The following is a 14,286-nucleotide window of genomic DNA, read 5'->3' as shown; positions in this document are numbered from 1 at the left end:
GAGATGCAGCATTTAATTTATGTGAGCACACTGGAAATGAGCTTCTCTAGATAATTTGAGAAAGAAGATTCACATAAGCCCAAGGATAAGTAGTTCTTAAAAATACCATTTGTCTGGTTATAGCTTAGATACAGGCAGTGCAACTTGCTGCTGCAGCACCCCATGACCTTGTGGAATAAACAAACCTCTCGAATATTGAGCTGGGATTTTGCTGGTTTTTTGTTTGGTGGGGTTTTTTTGTTTTTTTTGTTTTTTTTTTTTTTTTTTTTTTTTTCTTTTTTTTTTTTTTTTTTTGTTTTTTTCTTTTTTTTTTTTTTAAACACAATAGCCTGGATTGTTCCTAAAAAAAACAAACCAACCCACTGCCAACAAAATGAGCTTTTTTCCTTTATTTCTGTGTGCACAATAGCACCCTCCCATCATCTCCTCACTCCAGAAATTGTTTGAGAAGTCCATAAATAAATGTTAAACCCCTTTTCCAGTCTCTCTCCCACCTTCACCGTGGGTAGAGAAGCAGCACAAGTGATGCAGAGGGGATCTGGTCCATCAACAGGGCTTGGTGGTGTGTGAATCTCCAAGAAGTCCCTGTTTTTGCAGTGAGTTTTCCCATYTCTGGCACATTTTCTGGACAAGTGKCYGAGGTCTGGCAGACCCAGAAGTGRGCTGGGTAATTGAGCAGAACRGGTTTTGTACYGAGTCCCTCCCTGGGGCTGGGGAGCTGGAGGCACAATGTGAATTGTGTTCGTGTTCCCTCACCCGGAGATGTGCATCTTTTATTAGATTAATCTTTTTCCTAATATATGCAGAATATACAGTGGGAACAGCATTAATTCGCCCTAATGGTTGTGAGATCCACTGAGAATTAACTGCATTTTTTGCAAATTAGTGAGGAAGCGGATAAACACAATTATTAAAAAAAAACAACAAGCAAAGGTACTTTTGCAACAGCAGTACGTGTTTGTCATTTATCTGACAAGTGTTCTTTACTTTTAATTATATTTCATTACTTGCTAGCAAATGCTGTGCTGGCGGATATTGCAATAATCCTCCTAATTTGAGACTTTGCTTTAGCATTTGTTAAACCTTTGTTTGGAAGGGGTGAGGAGCAGCTGAGGGTCAGGGATCCTGCAGGGGCTGTGATTTTGGGAGGTCCCATCCCAAATCCCATCCCACTGGAGGCAAGTGCCTTCCATCCTTACTGGTGATTTCAGTGAAACCAAGCTGAAACTGAACCTTGGGGGATTTTGTTGCATTTCTCTGTCAGTTGGGAAGGTATTAGGGCCACCCACAGTCAGTTTGGGTTGGTTCCCATTGGCCCTGTCCCTGGCAGGAGCTGCCTTTGCTGGGATGTGACCGTGGTGTGGGGATGATCCTCACCCGAGCTGGGTTCCCGTGGAAGATCAGAGTTTGGGCTGTGTGCTGAGGATGCTGCAGGGATGGGCACTGTGTCAGGGGTGGCTCTGAGGGATTATCTTTTAGCTCTGTGTTTCACTGGGAGGTGCTGGCACAGCCCTGGGTGCTCTCAGCCTGCAGCACAGGGTGATTCTGGCAGTGAAACCTCACCTGCGCTGCGAGACGCTTATTGTGGATGGGGTGGCCTCTTTTATTTAAAATCCAAGTTAGTTCTTAATTCCAGTGAATTCTTCCTCCCCTTTGGACATGGATGACCCACAGTACAGACATGGGGTGTGCATGAGGGGAGTGGGATGGACACGGGCAGGGGTCTCTTATTGGATTAGYGTGGATGGGGCTCTGTATCTGACACTCCTTGGGGGAAAAGAAAAGCTTTTGTTTTTGGCTCAGCTTTGTGCTCCCAGGCTGCCCACATTAGGAAAACATGAGCGCAAGCGCAGGAGACCTTATGAATTTTAAAATCATCCCTCTCTGAGGGCAGGCTCTGGGTTAGCAGGTCAGCCCATTTAGGTGAACCGTTTAGCGCGCATTAAAATCACAATTTATGCAATCTGCGCCCCGGCTTTAAGAAGAGCCGGCAATCAGGTGCTTAATAAAATCACCTCCAGCCCTCCTCTTTCAGCTCGCTGCAAATAAATGCCTTTTTTTTACATAATAAAAATGGATTAGGAGTCATTTTGAATTGTTATCCTAGCGAGATGTGCAGTTCGGGACACGCAGGCATGTTGGCTGTGATTGAGGGTTGTGTGTTTTGGTGCTTGCACACAGCCGGTGCCTGGGAGACCTTTCAAATAAACATTTACTGGAACATCACATCGCATGTCTGAGCAGCACAGAAAGGCTGATTGGCAGGTTCACTCCTTCTTTTGTTTCCCTTCTTGGATGAAACGGCAAAACAAAACTGAGCGTGGCTTCAAAAAAAAAAAAAAAAAAGATTTTTTGTTTGGTTTTTTTTTTTTTTTTTTTTTTTTTTTTTTTTTTTTTTTTTTTTTTTTTAATRTGAAAGAGTTGGAGATTTTAAAGTTATGGTTCCCACAGCAACTGTAACTCTCATTGCCTGTGTGTGTGTTGCACTTTACAGGACTGTATATCCCATTGAATTTATGCCCCGTGTGTGGATGTAGAGCGTGGCAGGAGGATCTGCAGGGTGTGGATGGAGCCATCCTGGGGGAACCCTTCCCATTAAACCCCTGGATTACATTCTGTGCTCCTGGCACCCCGAGAGGGTGGCTCRGGGGTGCTGTCACCTCTGGGCAGGCTCAGGTGACACAGTTGTGGTGACAGCAGCACCAGGAGACAGTGCCCAATCATATCTGGAGCTCAGTGAGGTGCTGAGCTGTGGAAAGAGGAGAAAAAAGAGATGTAAGGCAGTTCTCCTTGGGCTGCAGTTCAAGGAGCTGTCCCTGCTCAGCAAAGCGCTGAGCCGTGTGCCCTGGGCTCAGGGACTGTCATGGGAATTAAACACATATTTAGAGTTGAGAGTGTGTGGCTAAGCACTTTGGTGAAGCTGTGCTCGGATGGGGATTTGGAGCATAGAAGGAGAAAATGTTGTGTTTATAGATTTGCCCTGAGTCATCATCATCTTTTACAGAGAGAGGTGGGGTCGAGTGGTCTGGAGTTCAGGACTGGATCCAGATCTCTTTGGGGTACAAAAATTGCATATATTTTAATCCTGTGTTTGTCTCATTCTCTCTGGCCTTCATGCTGGCTCCCATTCTCCTGCTCTGCCTCAGTTTCCCTGCCCAGTACTCACTCATCCACTGTGGGGTTTGGGCTGTCAGGGGCTGGCTGTGATTTGTGGATGGTGTGGTCTGTGCCTCACCTCTCCTTGCATCCAGGCTCTGGTGGTGCCCTGTGTGTCTGATGTACCTGGGAGGGTTTGAAGTGCCCAAAATGAGAGATAAGAGATGCTGTGGTGCTGAAACATGGCAAAGCCAAAATTGGGGTGACTGGGATTCGAGGAGGGACCACGGGATCGTCTTCTCTGCCCTCAGAGCTGCACAAAGTGCAAGAACGCCCTGAAGCCTCTATTTCTCCTTTGAAATAAAGTATGACTTTTCAAAAAGCACCCAGGCTTGATCTAAAAAAAATAAAAAATGACAGTGATGGATAATCCACTMCACCCCTTGGTAAATTGTCCTGGTGTTTAATTACCTTCACGGCCAGAAAGGAAAGAAAGGAAGAGCACAGAGTGAAGAGCCCCGAGGGTTGTGTGGTTRTTGCTGAGAGCTGAGTGCTCACCTGGATTCACCTGCTGGGACCGTGCAGGGGATGGGATGCTCCAGCACAGGGGGCTTGTTCAGCTCAAAAAGTGATGGGGGTTCCTTGTGCCAAACCTGGGGGATTGTCCTTGGAGCGATGTCCTGGGCTGGGGGTGGTGCCTTAGGATTTTTAGTTTCTGTATTTTCATGTATTTGTATTCCTGTACTTCTCCAGTGTACAGAACTAAAGCTCCTGTTCTCCCATCTTTAGACAAAACAATTCCTCTCTGAGCCTGAAATCCAAGGACACTTTGCTGCCTCAGAGCCCCAAAATGTGGAAACAACAGAGAACTGGGGGAGCAGGTTTGGGGTGGGTGACATCATCACCTGAAGGTGGAATTGGAGAATTGGGGCCCAATGTGTGAATGAGACAGAACTGATAAATGGTGAAGATCTCGTGGGTTGGGGTCCATTTTGGGTGTAGCCTCAGGAGGGGGCTTTGTCTGCCCTTAATGTACCCATAGATCTGGATTAAATTTGTCTGCTTTTATTCCCTTCACTTTGTCTGGCCTCTGTTCCAGGTGAGCCTTGTTTTAGGCATCAGGGGAGCCCTGCTTCACCCAACAGCAGGGCAGCAGCCGTGGGGCTGGCTGCCAGCACAGTGTGGGACAATAAATGGCTTCAAGGGAGGAAAGAAAAAGGGATATTTTTGCCTCAGGACAAAACTTTGCTGTGGTGCCCAGGTCAACGCAGGCTGAGTTCAGCCCTAGGTTTGCTTTGCCCTACAGAAGGGTTGATGGGATGTAAGAGATCTTCCCAGCCCAAACCATCCCCTCCAGCCTGGRACATCCTTCAGCCCTTTTGGTGTGGCAGCTGCAAGACCATCAGGGCTTGATCTCAGAGCAGCTGGGCTGTGTCACTGTGTGACTGCAGGGATGGAGGATTCCTGCAGAGGATCACAGAACATCCCCCCACCGTGGGGAGCAGAGCTGCAAAGGCCAGAGGCTATTGCAAGGAAGTTTTTTCAGACCCCAGAGGAGCAGTGGCCCTCACTTGTGTTCCATAGGGCACGGTGGTGGTTGGGTTTAAAGCAGCGATGCCTCCTCTTGCTGCCCAAAAATTGTTCAGCATCACAAAGATTCCTTAAGAGTGATGGCCCTACAACCCAACAGCTTCATCATTTATAAGAGGGTCCAATCTCTTGGGCTTCAGGGTGGCCTCTCTCATTGATTTTCCTTYTGGGCTTCAAATAAGTCCCAGCCTTGCTGCTCTCCAGCTTCAGCTGAGCTTTGGTCTGGTGCCACAAACCCTGCAGTTCTTTCCACGCGTGGCTCGTACCCACCATCCCTCCTCTACCCCACCTTCCTTCTCCCATTCCTTCTCCTCTCCTGAGGGTTCTGGCAATGCTCTGGCTCCTCTGGCTCCTGCTTGGCCAGCCCAGGGCAGGGGGAGCGTGGTGGGAAGGACATTACGTGGGAGAATATGCATGTTCACAGCTCAGAGGATTAAAGGCCCGTGTTCTTATCACTGCAGAACAGAGTATTATAAATCCAGCCTTAGAATACCAAATCCCCACGCGGCTCGGCCATTGTTTGGGAATATTAAAAAGCTCAGAGACAGAAATAATCAGTTTCCGAATGACACGTTGTCAAATAAAACATTTCTCATATTATCCCTTCTTTCCCCTTTCTCTCTCCCGCTCCCTCAGTTGGATAATTTAACATGAAAAATAGATTAAAATGAGGCTGGCTTGAATACCTCCTAAGTTTGACTCTTTTTTTATTTTTATTTTATTTTTTCCCTTTTTCCCAGGAAGCTCCCCCGGTGTGGTTAAAGGAGCAGCTGCTGGCGCGGGGTCAGGGACGAAAGGAGCTCATGGGAACTGAGCTGCCTGTGATGAGCCCGTGGTGCWCACCCCAGGGGCTGGCACGGGCACCCCCAGCCTTTCCCAGGCAGAGAGGGGCTGTTGTATCAGTGATGGGCAGAGCAGGGACCTCTGGCTCATCCCCAAAGGATGTGGGAGCTGCAGCCGGGCTGGGCTGGGAGCCCTTGGCTTCCTTCAGCCAGCCCTGTCATTCCTGAGTCCGAGGTGGGGTGGCACGCCACTAACCTGTGTGCCTTTATTTATTTTTGTATGTTCTCCCAAGCAGAAAGATCTTTATTTGATATGCCAGCAGGTTTGTTTTCTCCAGGGGTAGATAGAAGGTGAGCCCAGCCAGGATCCACAGTCCCAYGGGTGCCTGAGCCCCTTCCTTGGGTCCAGCTGGCACAGCTGCTCCTCCTGCAAGGCTTTCATTGTCACCCTGACCTTTTCTGAGCATCTGGGATGTCTCTGATTTGGTTTTTTCATGGAGAGTGAGTGCCTGTGTGCCYGTGGGTGCAGAGTGCTCTGCCCTGCAGCCACTTTCCAGTGACAAAGTGCACCGAGGTGTGAGTGATGTCTATGGAGATTTGGTGATGAGGCCTTGGAGAAGGCTTTTCCAAGCAGCCACATCCATGAGTGCTGTTTCAAAGCCCTTCTGGACCTCTCTTTGCTGTCAGGATGCTGGCACATGAGCYAGACCTGGCTTTGCAGTGGGGTTTGTTGTGCTGAATTTGGTGGCCCTGCTGTGCCCTTGTCACCCTTGCTGTGCCATTTCTCTCCTGCAAATCAGATTTCCAAGGAAGTGCTGGTGGGTGTGGGTGGCTGATGCCAGGGAGCTCCTGTGGTGCTCTGAGGTCTCTCATATCAGGCACTGTGCAAATCCAAGGAAAGCCATGCCTGCTCTCCCAGGCTGAGGTGTCCAGGCTGGTTCCTGTTTTTGAGCACTGAAAGCCATGACAAGTCCTCATCCCGCTGGTCCTTGAAATGCCCTGGCACTGCAGGGCATAGACTGGGCTGGTCAATGARCCCTGCCCTTCTCCTGTGCAGGGATCCCTGGACACAAAAACACCTTTCCTGATGGTGCCTGTGACACAAACTGGGCAATTCCAGCAGAGCAGTGTCCTGAATCCCTGAGCCCTGCACCTGTTAGGGACATTTTGGGGGAGAGGAGGGGATCCTGATGTGGGGGATGCTGGTCTGGGCCCCTCTCCGTGGCAGGTTGTGGTGCAGGGAAGCGTCTTACCCTGCTCCCGAGGTCACTCATCCTCTGAACTGCACTTTCCAACGCCCCCTCCTTCCAGCTACTCCTGTTTAGGAGTCAGAGCCGTGCTCCAGGTGCAGCCTGGCACTTTGTACGGAGTGCTCAGGGAATATTTCCACGCCTCCGCTCTGCTGTAGAGCTGGGGGCAGCTCTGGGCCGTGGCATCCCCGGTGCCCAAGGAGCGCCTCTGCCCTGCCCTGGCTGTTCCTGTCGTGCTGCAAAGCCCTGSTTGCTCGTGCTGCTCCTGATTTACATGCCCTGCCTTGCTTGTCTGCCACAGGATAAAATTGCTGCGATGCTGCAGAGATTAAGGGGCTGGGAGCTGGCGCAGGCACAGCTCGTGTGCGTGTGAGGATGAATTTAACTTCCAGAACAGCCAGAGGCAGGGCTGGCTCCCTTTGGTACTTCCTAGCCTGGCTCCCTGGAGAGGACATACTACTTCCATGTGCATATAGATATTTGGAAGTTTATTTTTTTTGTTAAAAGGTTTTTATTTTTAATGTTAACATACTTGAGAGCTGTATTGAATATAATTTAGAGGACAGGAAASACGAGAGCTTAAATAGAGAAGGTCTTGGTCTGGAATAGCAGCACAGTTGTGCTGTGTCCCCATGTCTGCAGCTGAAATCTTGAAGCCATAGGGAAATCAGACCCAGAATGTTGGAGCTGGGGTAACCGTGCCCTGGAGAGCATTGCCTGGGAGGGGCAATTCGTTGCACCATCATTTTTGGGGAATGTGTGTCTCTGCTAAGGCTTTACAGCTCCTGGGTGATGGCTGGGTTATTTTAATGAGGTTTTTTATCTCCAGAGTGGTGGGGTGTGATTGTCTCCTTTCCCATCTCCCCATGTGATGGGGGGCTGGGGGTCTCAAGGAATGGGGTGGAAGGAACAAAGTCCCAGGGASAATGGGCAGAGCTGAGCCAGGGCTGTCCCTGTGCTGTTCCCAGCTCAAGGCCACCTCTGACCTCCCTGTCCATGACCTCCCAGCCCAGAGGGGGCTGCTCTGGGAACCCACCCTGTGTGTGGTTCAGGGGCTGTTGATGGAAGGCTGCTCTGGGGTGGTGAAAGCACTGGAACAGATTGTTCAGGGAAGTTTGAGATGCTCCATCCCTGGGAATGTTGAAGGTTGGATGGGGTACGAATCATCCTGCTGTAGTGGAAAGTGTCCCTGCCCATGGCAGAGGGGTGAAATGGGATGAACTTTTTAGTTCTCTTCCAACCCAAGCTATTTTAGGATTCGGTAGACACTGCCTGCAGCATCCCCCCATCCCTCCCCGTGCCCCGTGCCCGTCCTGACCGTGCCCTCTGCTCTCCCCGCAGGGCGGGCTGATCGCGCTGCTGCTGCTGCTGCTGGTGTTCATGGTGGCCCTGTACGCCCAGCGCCGCTGGCACAAGCGCCGCCGCATCCCGCAGAAGAGCGCCAGCACCGAGGCCACCCACGAGATCCACTACATCCCCTCGGTGCTGCTGGGCCCCCAGGCCCGCGAGAGCTTCCGCAACTCGCGCCTGCAGGCGCACAACTCGGTCATCGGGGTGCCCATCCGCGAGACCCCCATCCTGGACGACTACGAGGACGAGGAGGAGGAGGAGACGCCGCGGCGGGCGGARCCCAGCACCAGGGAGGATGAGTTTGGCAGCCAGGTGACCAGGACGCTGGAGAGCCTGGGCCGAGGTGGGGAGGAGAAGCCCGACTACGAGAAGAAAGGTTTGTGGCTTTCCCGTTCTCCCTCTGCGGTCCCCAGGGTACCGCGGCTAATGCACACTTGATTGCTCGCATTTCTAAAGTCTGYCTCTCAGAAGCTGCTACACCCACCTCTGCTTATTGAAATGTTATTATGAGCCATTTAATATTGTTCACCTGAAATGCACAGTAAAATGCATTTGGATAAACAAAAGCAAAGCGCGTTAGTGCCAGTTGTGAGTGCTGTGAGTGGCTCCAGCAGAAGCAGGGAAGGGATGTTCTGGCTTGCTCTGTGCTGGGAAGGGATCTTGGGGTGATGCTGAACCATCCTTCCCTTTTTGTGTGGGCTTCCCAGAAAGACTGAGCAAGCCACAGTGGCAGGGATGGGGACAGGGACTCTTTTTGTCTCCATGGAGGAGCCAGGGATAGCCTAGGTGATGCACTGTGTCTGGAGAGCAGCTCCCTGCCCTTGTGATGCTCATAAGTGGTGRCTGAGGTTGTGTTTCTTCCACCCTTAAAATGCTCTTTACTCTTTCCCCATCCAAACCAGGCTGTGATGATGATGGTGATGGTTATAGTTGCTCACACAGATTCAGAGGTGCCCAGGGGTCAGTCTGCTGGCATCCCTCGGTGTGTGTCTGGCTGTTACCAGCCCATGGGGTTAAGAGAGGTTTCCTCAACCCTCTCCTCAGTGGTAATGAACAAATGAAAGCTTTCATACCTTGTAACCGAGCTACCTTCTTTCTTCTTTCATATTCTCTTCTTTGTTTTGCTTTTCTATAAATTATTTAGAGTTGTGTGAGTGGGGAAGACAGCAGTAACTGCATTTCAGTGCTCTTCAAAACAAAATATCAAACTAGATCTAGAGCAGAATATTCAACTATCCAAGGGCTTCAGGAACCAGCAATAAAGAAATTACACAGTGCTGAACCCCCTGCCCCAAGCTGGGGCTGGCTGTAGGAAACCTGGGATGGGAGAGATGTTCTCAAATGCTCCCACCAGCTCTGCTTATGATGCTGCCAGGCTTTGCAGCTTGGATCAAGGCAGGTTTGTGCCTTGCCTAGTCTGATCCTTCCAAACTGTGCCAGTTACCGTATGTTTCCTCCCAGATGGGCACCTTTCCCTCTTGGATGAGGCTGTGCCTGAGGAGCCAAGCTATGGTATGTGCTACTTACTCCTCTCTGCTGAGGCTGCTTCGAGCCTGGATTGCCCGGGATGAGGTGGCTGCGGTTCAGATCTGGGATTTCTAGACTGGAGATATAAAATAACTGTGCTGTGGGCTTTTTTCTCTGACCTGGTGGCACAGGCAGGGGAAACGTGGTRATTCTGGAGACATCACAGCCAGATTCCTGTGGGAATGGGGCAGGTGGGGTGGAAAAACTGCAGCTATGTGAGCAGACACCAGGCACCTACATATCCCCAGGGCTGGAAGTTCTGCTGGGATTTGCAGCTGGATTGAAGGTGGATGCATTAAGGGACACCCAGCTGGAATGTGGCTGYAGTGTAACAATAGGATCAGCCTTTCTTGGTGCCCAGCTGGCACTGCCAGGTGTCATTCTGGTCACTTGGGATGGGTGTGGAGATGTGCCTGCACCCCAGGGAATCCACCAGCTCCCATGGGGAAAGCTCTCCTCSCTGCTCTCACTGTGTTTCCTTGTGATAAGGCATCAGCTGGGACTTGTCAGCAGGCTCCAAGCGCTATCATCACGGGGGCTGTCAGCACAGGCTCTTTCAAGTGTCATTCCCCAGCATTAATTACCAGGGATGGCAAATCCAGTGGAGATGGAGCAGTTGTGCTCACCCTCCACCCCCTGTGCTGGGCACTGATGGATTTCAGGTGCTGGGTGGTGCCATTTCCATCACTGGGGGTTTGCACACCCCTCACTTGGTGGATGTTGGGTCAATTATCCTTTCCACGAGGAAGACTGTGGGTTTTTTTTTTTTTTTAAATTCGCCATTGCTGGATGTATCTGGTCAGGGAATCAGGCAGGGAATTGCTCTGGATGGCTCTGCTCCATCCAGTCCCTGCCCAGGAGGCYCAAGCAGCACAAATGTTTTGCAGATCACAGCTCAGCGAGCCAAACTTTCCTCCCCAGCTCAGGCAGCGATGTGGATGGGAGGGAGATGGGAGGGATGCTCCCGTGTGGTGCTGGAGCATCTGAAGTGAATCCCAGCACAAATAAAACACAGGAGTGATGTGCTGAATAATGACATCTAGCAACAAGCGTGTCTGAGTGATAAAGTTAATGAAATTACAGGTTCTGACCTGATACCAGGCTCTGCTGTGGGGAGATAAACAGCAGGGCAAAGATGAGATGTTTATTTCTCCCTAGCTGCAGTTGTAATCTGGATGCGCTGTGCAGGGCCATTAACGTTATTACTGTTATGCAAAATCATTTTTGACTTGGGGGAAAGAAAAAAAAAAAAAAAGGAGGAAAGAAAGAAAAATCTCCCAACTGCCTAGAAAATGTAAAGCTGACAAAATTAGAATTGCAGCAGGAGCACAAGCTGACCTGGTGACATTGCGTAGAGCCCAGATGAATTTAGACAGAAGGAAAATCCAAGGCAGTTTAGGAAGAAAMGTAGAAAAGTRGGATTTTTTWAAAAAAATAATAATAAAATGAAATGGAGCAAGTCAGGAGGCAATAGCCAGGCTGTCCTAATTATCCAGAAAGATCCCTTGAGCTGGGAGGGAGAGGGGGCTATGCTGTCTCCTCGGGGGTTTGGTTTCTCTCTGGCAATTCTCTCTAGAATTTTGTGCTTTGTGATGTGCATGGTCCCAGGTGGGATCTACTGGTGCAGAGTGCAATTTTGGGGTCTTGGTGTTTGCTGGGGAGACTCTCCCGGTCTGAACTCGGCCCCTGTGTGTACATGGGGTTCAGTGACTGTGGGGATTGGGGTAAATTTGTGCAGGTGTTGTCACTCCCTCACCTCTTCTGTCCTCCCTTCTCTGTGGATTTTCCATTCCATGCTCCTGATGAGTTCTGCTCTCTTGCTTTTCCCAAGCAGATGGCTTCAAGCTCCATCCCTTTGGGAATTCCTCACTTGCTCTTCTCTTTTAATGTATTTGGTTCTGACACGAGCTCTGACAAATTCTACAGCCCTTTGCTTCTGTCCATCGAGCCCTGTTTGAGGGGCTTTGGCCCTCAGTCCACTGAATGTGGCACTTCTGCATCCACTGGGGATGCACTGCATACACAGGGGTGGAGTTGGTAAATGAAAGCAAAGTCCAGCAAACCTCAATATGGGATTACCCACAAATTCCTCAGAAAGAAGGTTTTGCCAAAGCAAATCTCCTAAAGATCAGCGAGAAACAGGACTTCTGCCTGGTGAAAACTGAGGAGAAATCAGACTTGAAAATCGAGTATCTGCAATTCCACTCCTGCCACAAAGGTCCCATCTTTATTTCTCAGTTTCTTTCATGTTCCAAAAAGGAACTTTTCAGGCAGGCCTTTGTGCTGGCTTCACAGGCTCTGCAGTCTGGGTTTGGCCTCCAAGTCTAGACAGGAGACAGGACTTATTACTGATGGTTCCAATGATTAATGCCATGGGCATATCAAAGATGTGCTTGTGCACTCATCTTGAATTCCTCTCTCCTGGACCTTCTGCTCCCCTGCTGTGCTGGCTCAGGTAAACCTCTGAAGTTTCACTTCCTTAATCCATGGATRCTTTCCTCTGTAGTGGCAGTGAGATGCTTTTGAGCATTCCTGAGAGATGTTCTGGCTCCTGGAGTGCACCTGGAGATGGAGACCCAGCTCCACTCTGGTAGCCCTGGTTTTGTCATTTAACGGTCCAGTCCTCCTCATGTGTGKGTTGGAGAGGGAGCTGAGTCAGACAGAAGGCAGGGCAGCACGAGGGAACGCTGAGAACTGCTGATGGCAGGGCTTGTGGCTCCCTCAGCCTCCCAGGCAAGCTGCTCTGGGTGCTGTGATCCAGGAGAGCTGCAGGAGAAGGGATTTAGCAGAGGAGGCTAATAATGGATTTGAGATAGCAGCAAAATGCAGGGAAAGGATCCTGGAAATGACAAGAGGGAGCTTTCTGTGCCCCCACCAGCCCTGGAGCAGCAGCTCTGGGGGGCACATCTCAGTGTCATTTTTGCCTTGCTGTGCAGACTCCTCCAGGAAGAGTCTCCAGGGCAGCGCTCTGGATGGAGGGCAGGATGTTGGGGCTGGGGAAAGGACATTTTGGGGGGCTGAGCTGTGCAAGAGGAGGGCAGGCAGTTAAACTGTTCCCTAGAGCTGCCATTCATGGCGAATACACGAGCTCTGCAGTGTGTTGGAGGTGAGATTAGAGCTGGCTGTGAGTCAGGGCGATGCCCTTGTGATGGGCAGGTGATGGTGCTGCCCTCCACCTTGGAGAGGGGAGAGCACACAGGCAGCAAGAACAGAATGTSTGGCCTGGTAATGAGTCCCTGAGTGACAGCCTGGTGTCCCTGAGGGGACCCTGGAGCCTGGCTGGGCTGGTGGCYRTGCCAGGRTGTGCCATCCCTGGTGTCGGGGGAGTCTGACACAGTTCCACCCTGATTCCCAGCGTTAACCAGAGGTTCTCTGAGCCTTTCATAAATAAAACKATGGCTTAACATTTGCTGGGGCTGCAGGCTAAAATGGGACAGTGCGTCAGGCCRGCGTCTGGTGTGTCTTGGGGCTCTTCTTTCCAGTGACCTGATGGGATCATGACCCTCTTTGTACGTGATTGGCTTTGCCCAGCTCTAATCCCCACCAGCTCCTTCTGTAATTTACAGGGACCTTGGAAAATGTATAGTCTCAGCTCGTCAGTGAAAAGTGGTTTTGGTTTGTTTTTTGTTTTTTTGGGTTTGTTTGTTTGTTTGTTTGTTTTTGTTTGGTTGTTTTTTTTTGCAGTTCTCTGGTCCTGTCTGAAAAAGCTGCCTTCAAATTTCAGCTTTAAAGAAATGTAAAAAGATAAAAAACAAAAAAAGAAAAAAGAAGAAAATAGGCTCTACAGGGTAGGAATTGGCTCCTGATTCAGAGAAGCACTTCCAGACGTGCTTAGGTAGTGTCTCTAGTTAATAGAGACGTTTAAGATGTTTTCAAGTCCAGCATGTTCCATTGTAACTGATTTGAATGCATTAATGAAGAGAATAAGGGCCCCAGTAGCAGAGGTTACCCTGGATGTGCCACTGGGTCTTTGGGTCTGTGCTGATGCCAGCTCAGGCTTCAGTGCTGATTTGAAAATGTCCTGACCTGCCAAGGAAAAGCTGTGCTTTGCACAGATAAACACAGCCATAATTGATGTATTAATATATTAACTGCCTTTWGAAATCTCAGTGGAGAGCTGCCAGGCTGGAGTTTTTGTTTTGATCATCCCATAGAACTGCTTACCTCCTTCCCAAATCTGGGTTGTCCTCCTCAACATGGGGAGAGGGACTGATGGTGCTGTGGGACACTGTCCCTGTCCCTTACACACCCAAGAATGTGGATCAAAGCAGCATCAGGGATATGTGGGAGCATATTCAGGTCATCTATCCCATAAGAGCCATATCCAACATTTTCCTGCCTCTTGGAGTGGCTCAGAAGGGACAGGGAAGCTCTCGGGGTTTGGGGGCTTCCTCTGGTCCTGCAGTCCCCTGGCTCACGGGATTTGTGGCCCATGTTTAATGACTAATCAAGGTTTAAACATCTTGATCAGCCAGGGCTTTTCTTGGCCCACTTGTGCCATGGGTTCCTGATTTTTTTTTTCTCCCCTCTTTCTGTTAGAGCCCCCTCATTAATTTAATGACAGAGACAGAGGAGGGAAGAAGTAGTTGAAAAAGCAGCTCTGAATGGTGCCATGGGGAATGGAACAGGAGCAGGGTGGTTTTTCATGCCAGTGCTTTGCTGAGCATCCTGAAGAGCTGCTGGATTTGTGA

The 14,286-nt window shown here is 50.0% G+C and overlaps 1 protein-coding gene across 1 annotated transcript in view; it reads left to right on the top strand.

Moving 5' to 3' along the window:
* LOC130586120 (astrotactin-2-like) overlaps positions 1–14,286 on the top strand; it is a gene marked incomplete at its 3' end in the record, with an annotated part of 50,215 nt that overhangs the window by 17,776 nt on the left and 18,153 nt on the right. Inside the window, exon 2 of the mRNA XM_057386830.1 lies at positions 8,060–8,444. Coding sequence (XP_057242813.1) covers positions 8,060–8,444 — 385 coding nt within the window. The remainder of the gene's footprint in view (positions 1–8,059; positions 8,445–14,286) is intronic.

Source organism: Malurus melanocephalus, unplaced genomic scaffold (assembly GCF_030028575.1).
Source record: "Malurus melanocephalus ecotype Western Australia unplaced genomic scaffold, MMel_1.1 scaffold_1071, whole genome shotgun sequence".
Taxonomy (NCBI): domain Eukaryota; kingdom Metazoa; phylum Chordata; class Aves; order Passeriformes; family Maluridae; genus Malurus; species Malurus melanocephalus.
Note: the sequence above shows the minus strand (reverse complement) of the source record. Positions and strands in the feature narration are given on the sequence as shown.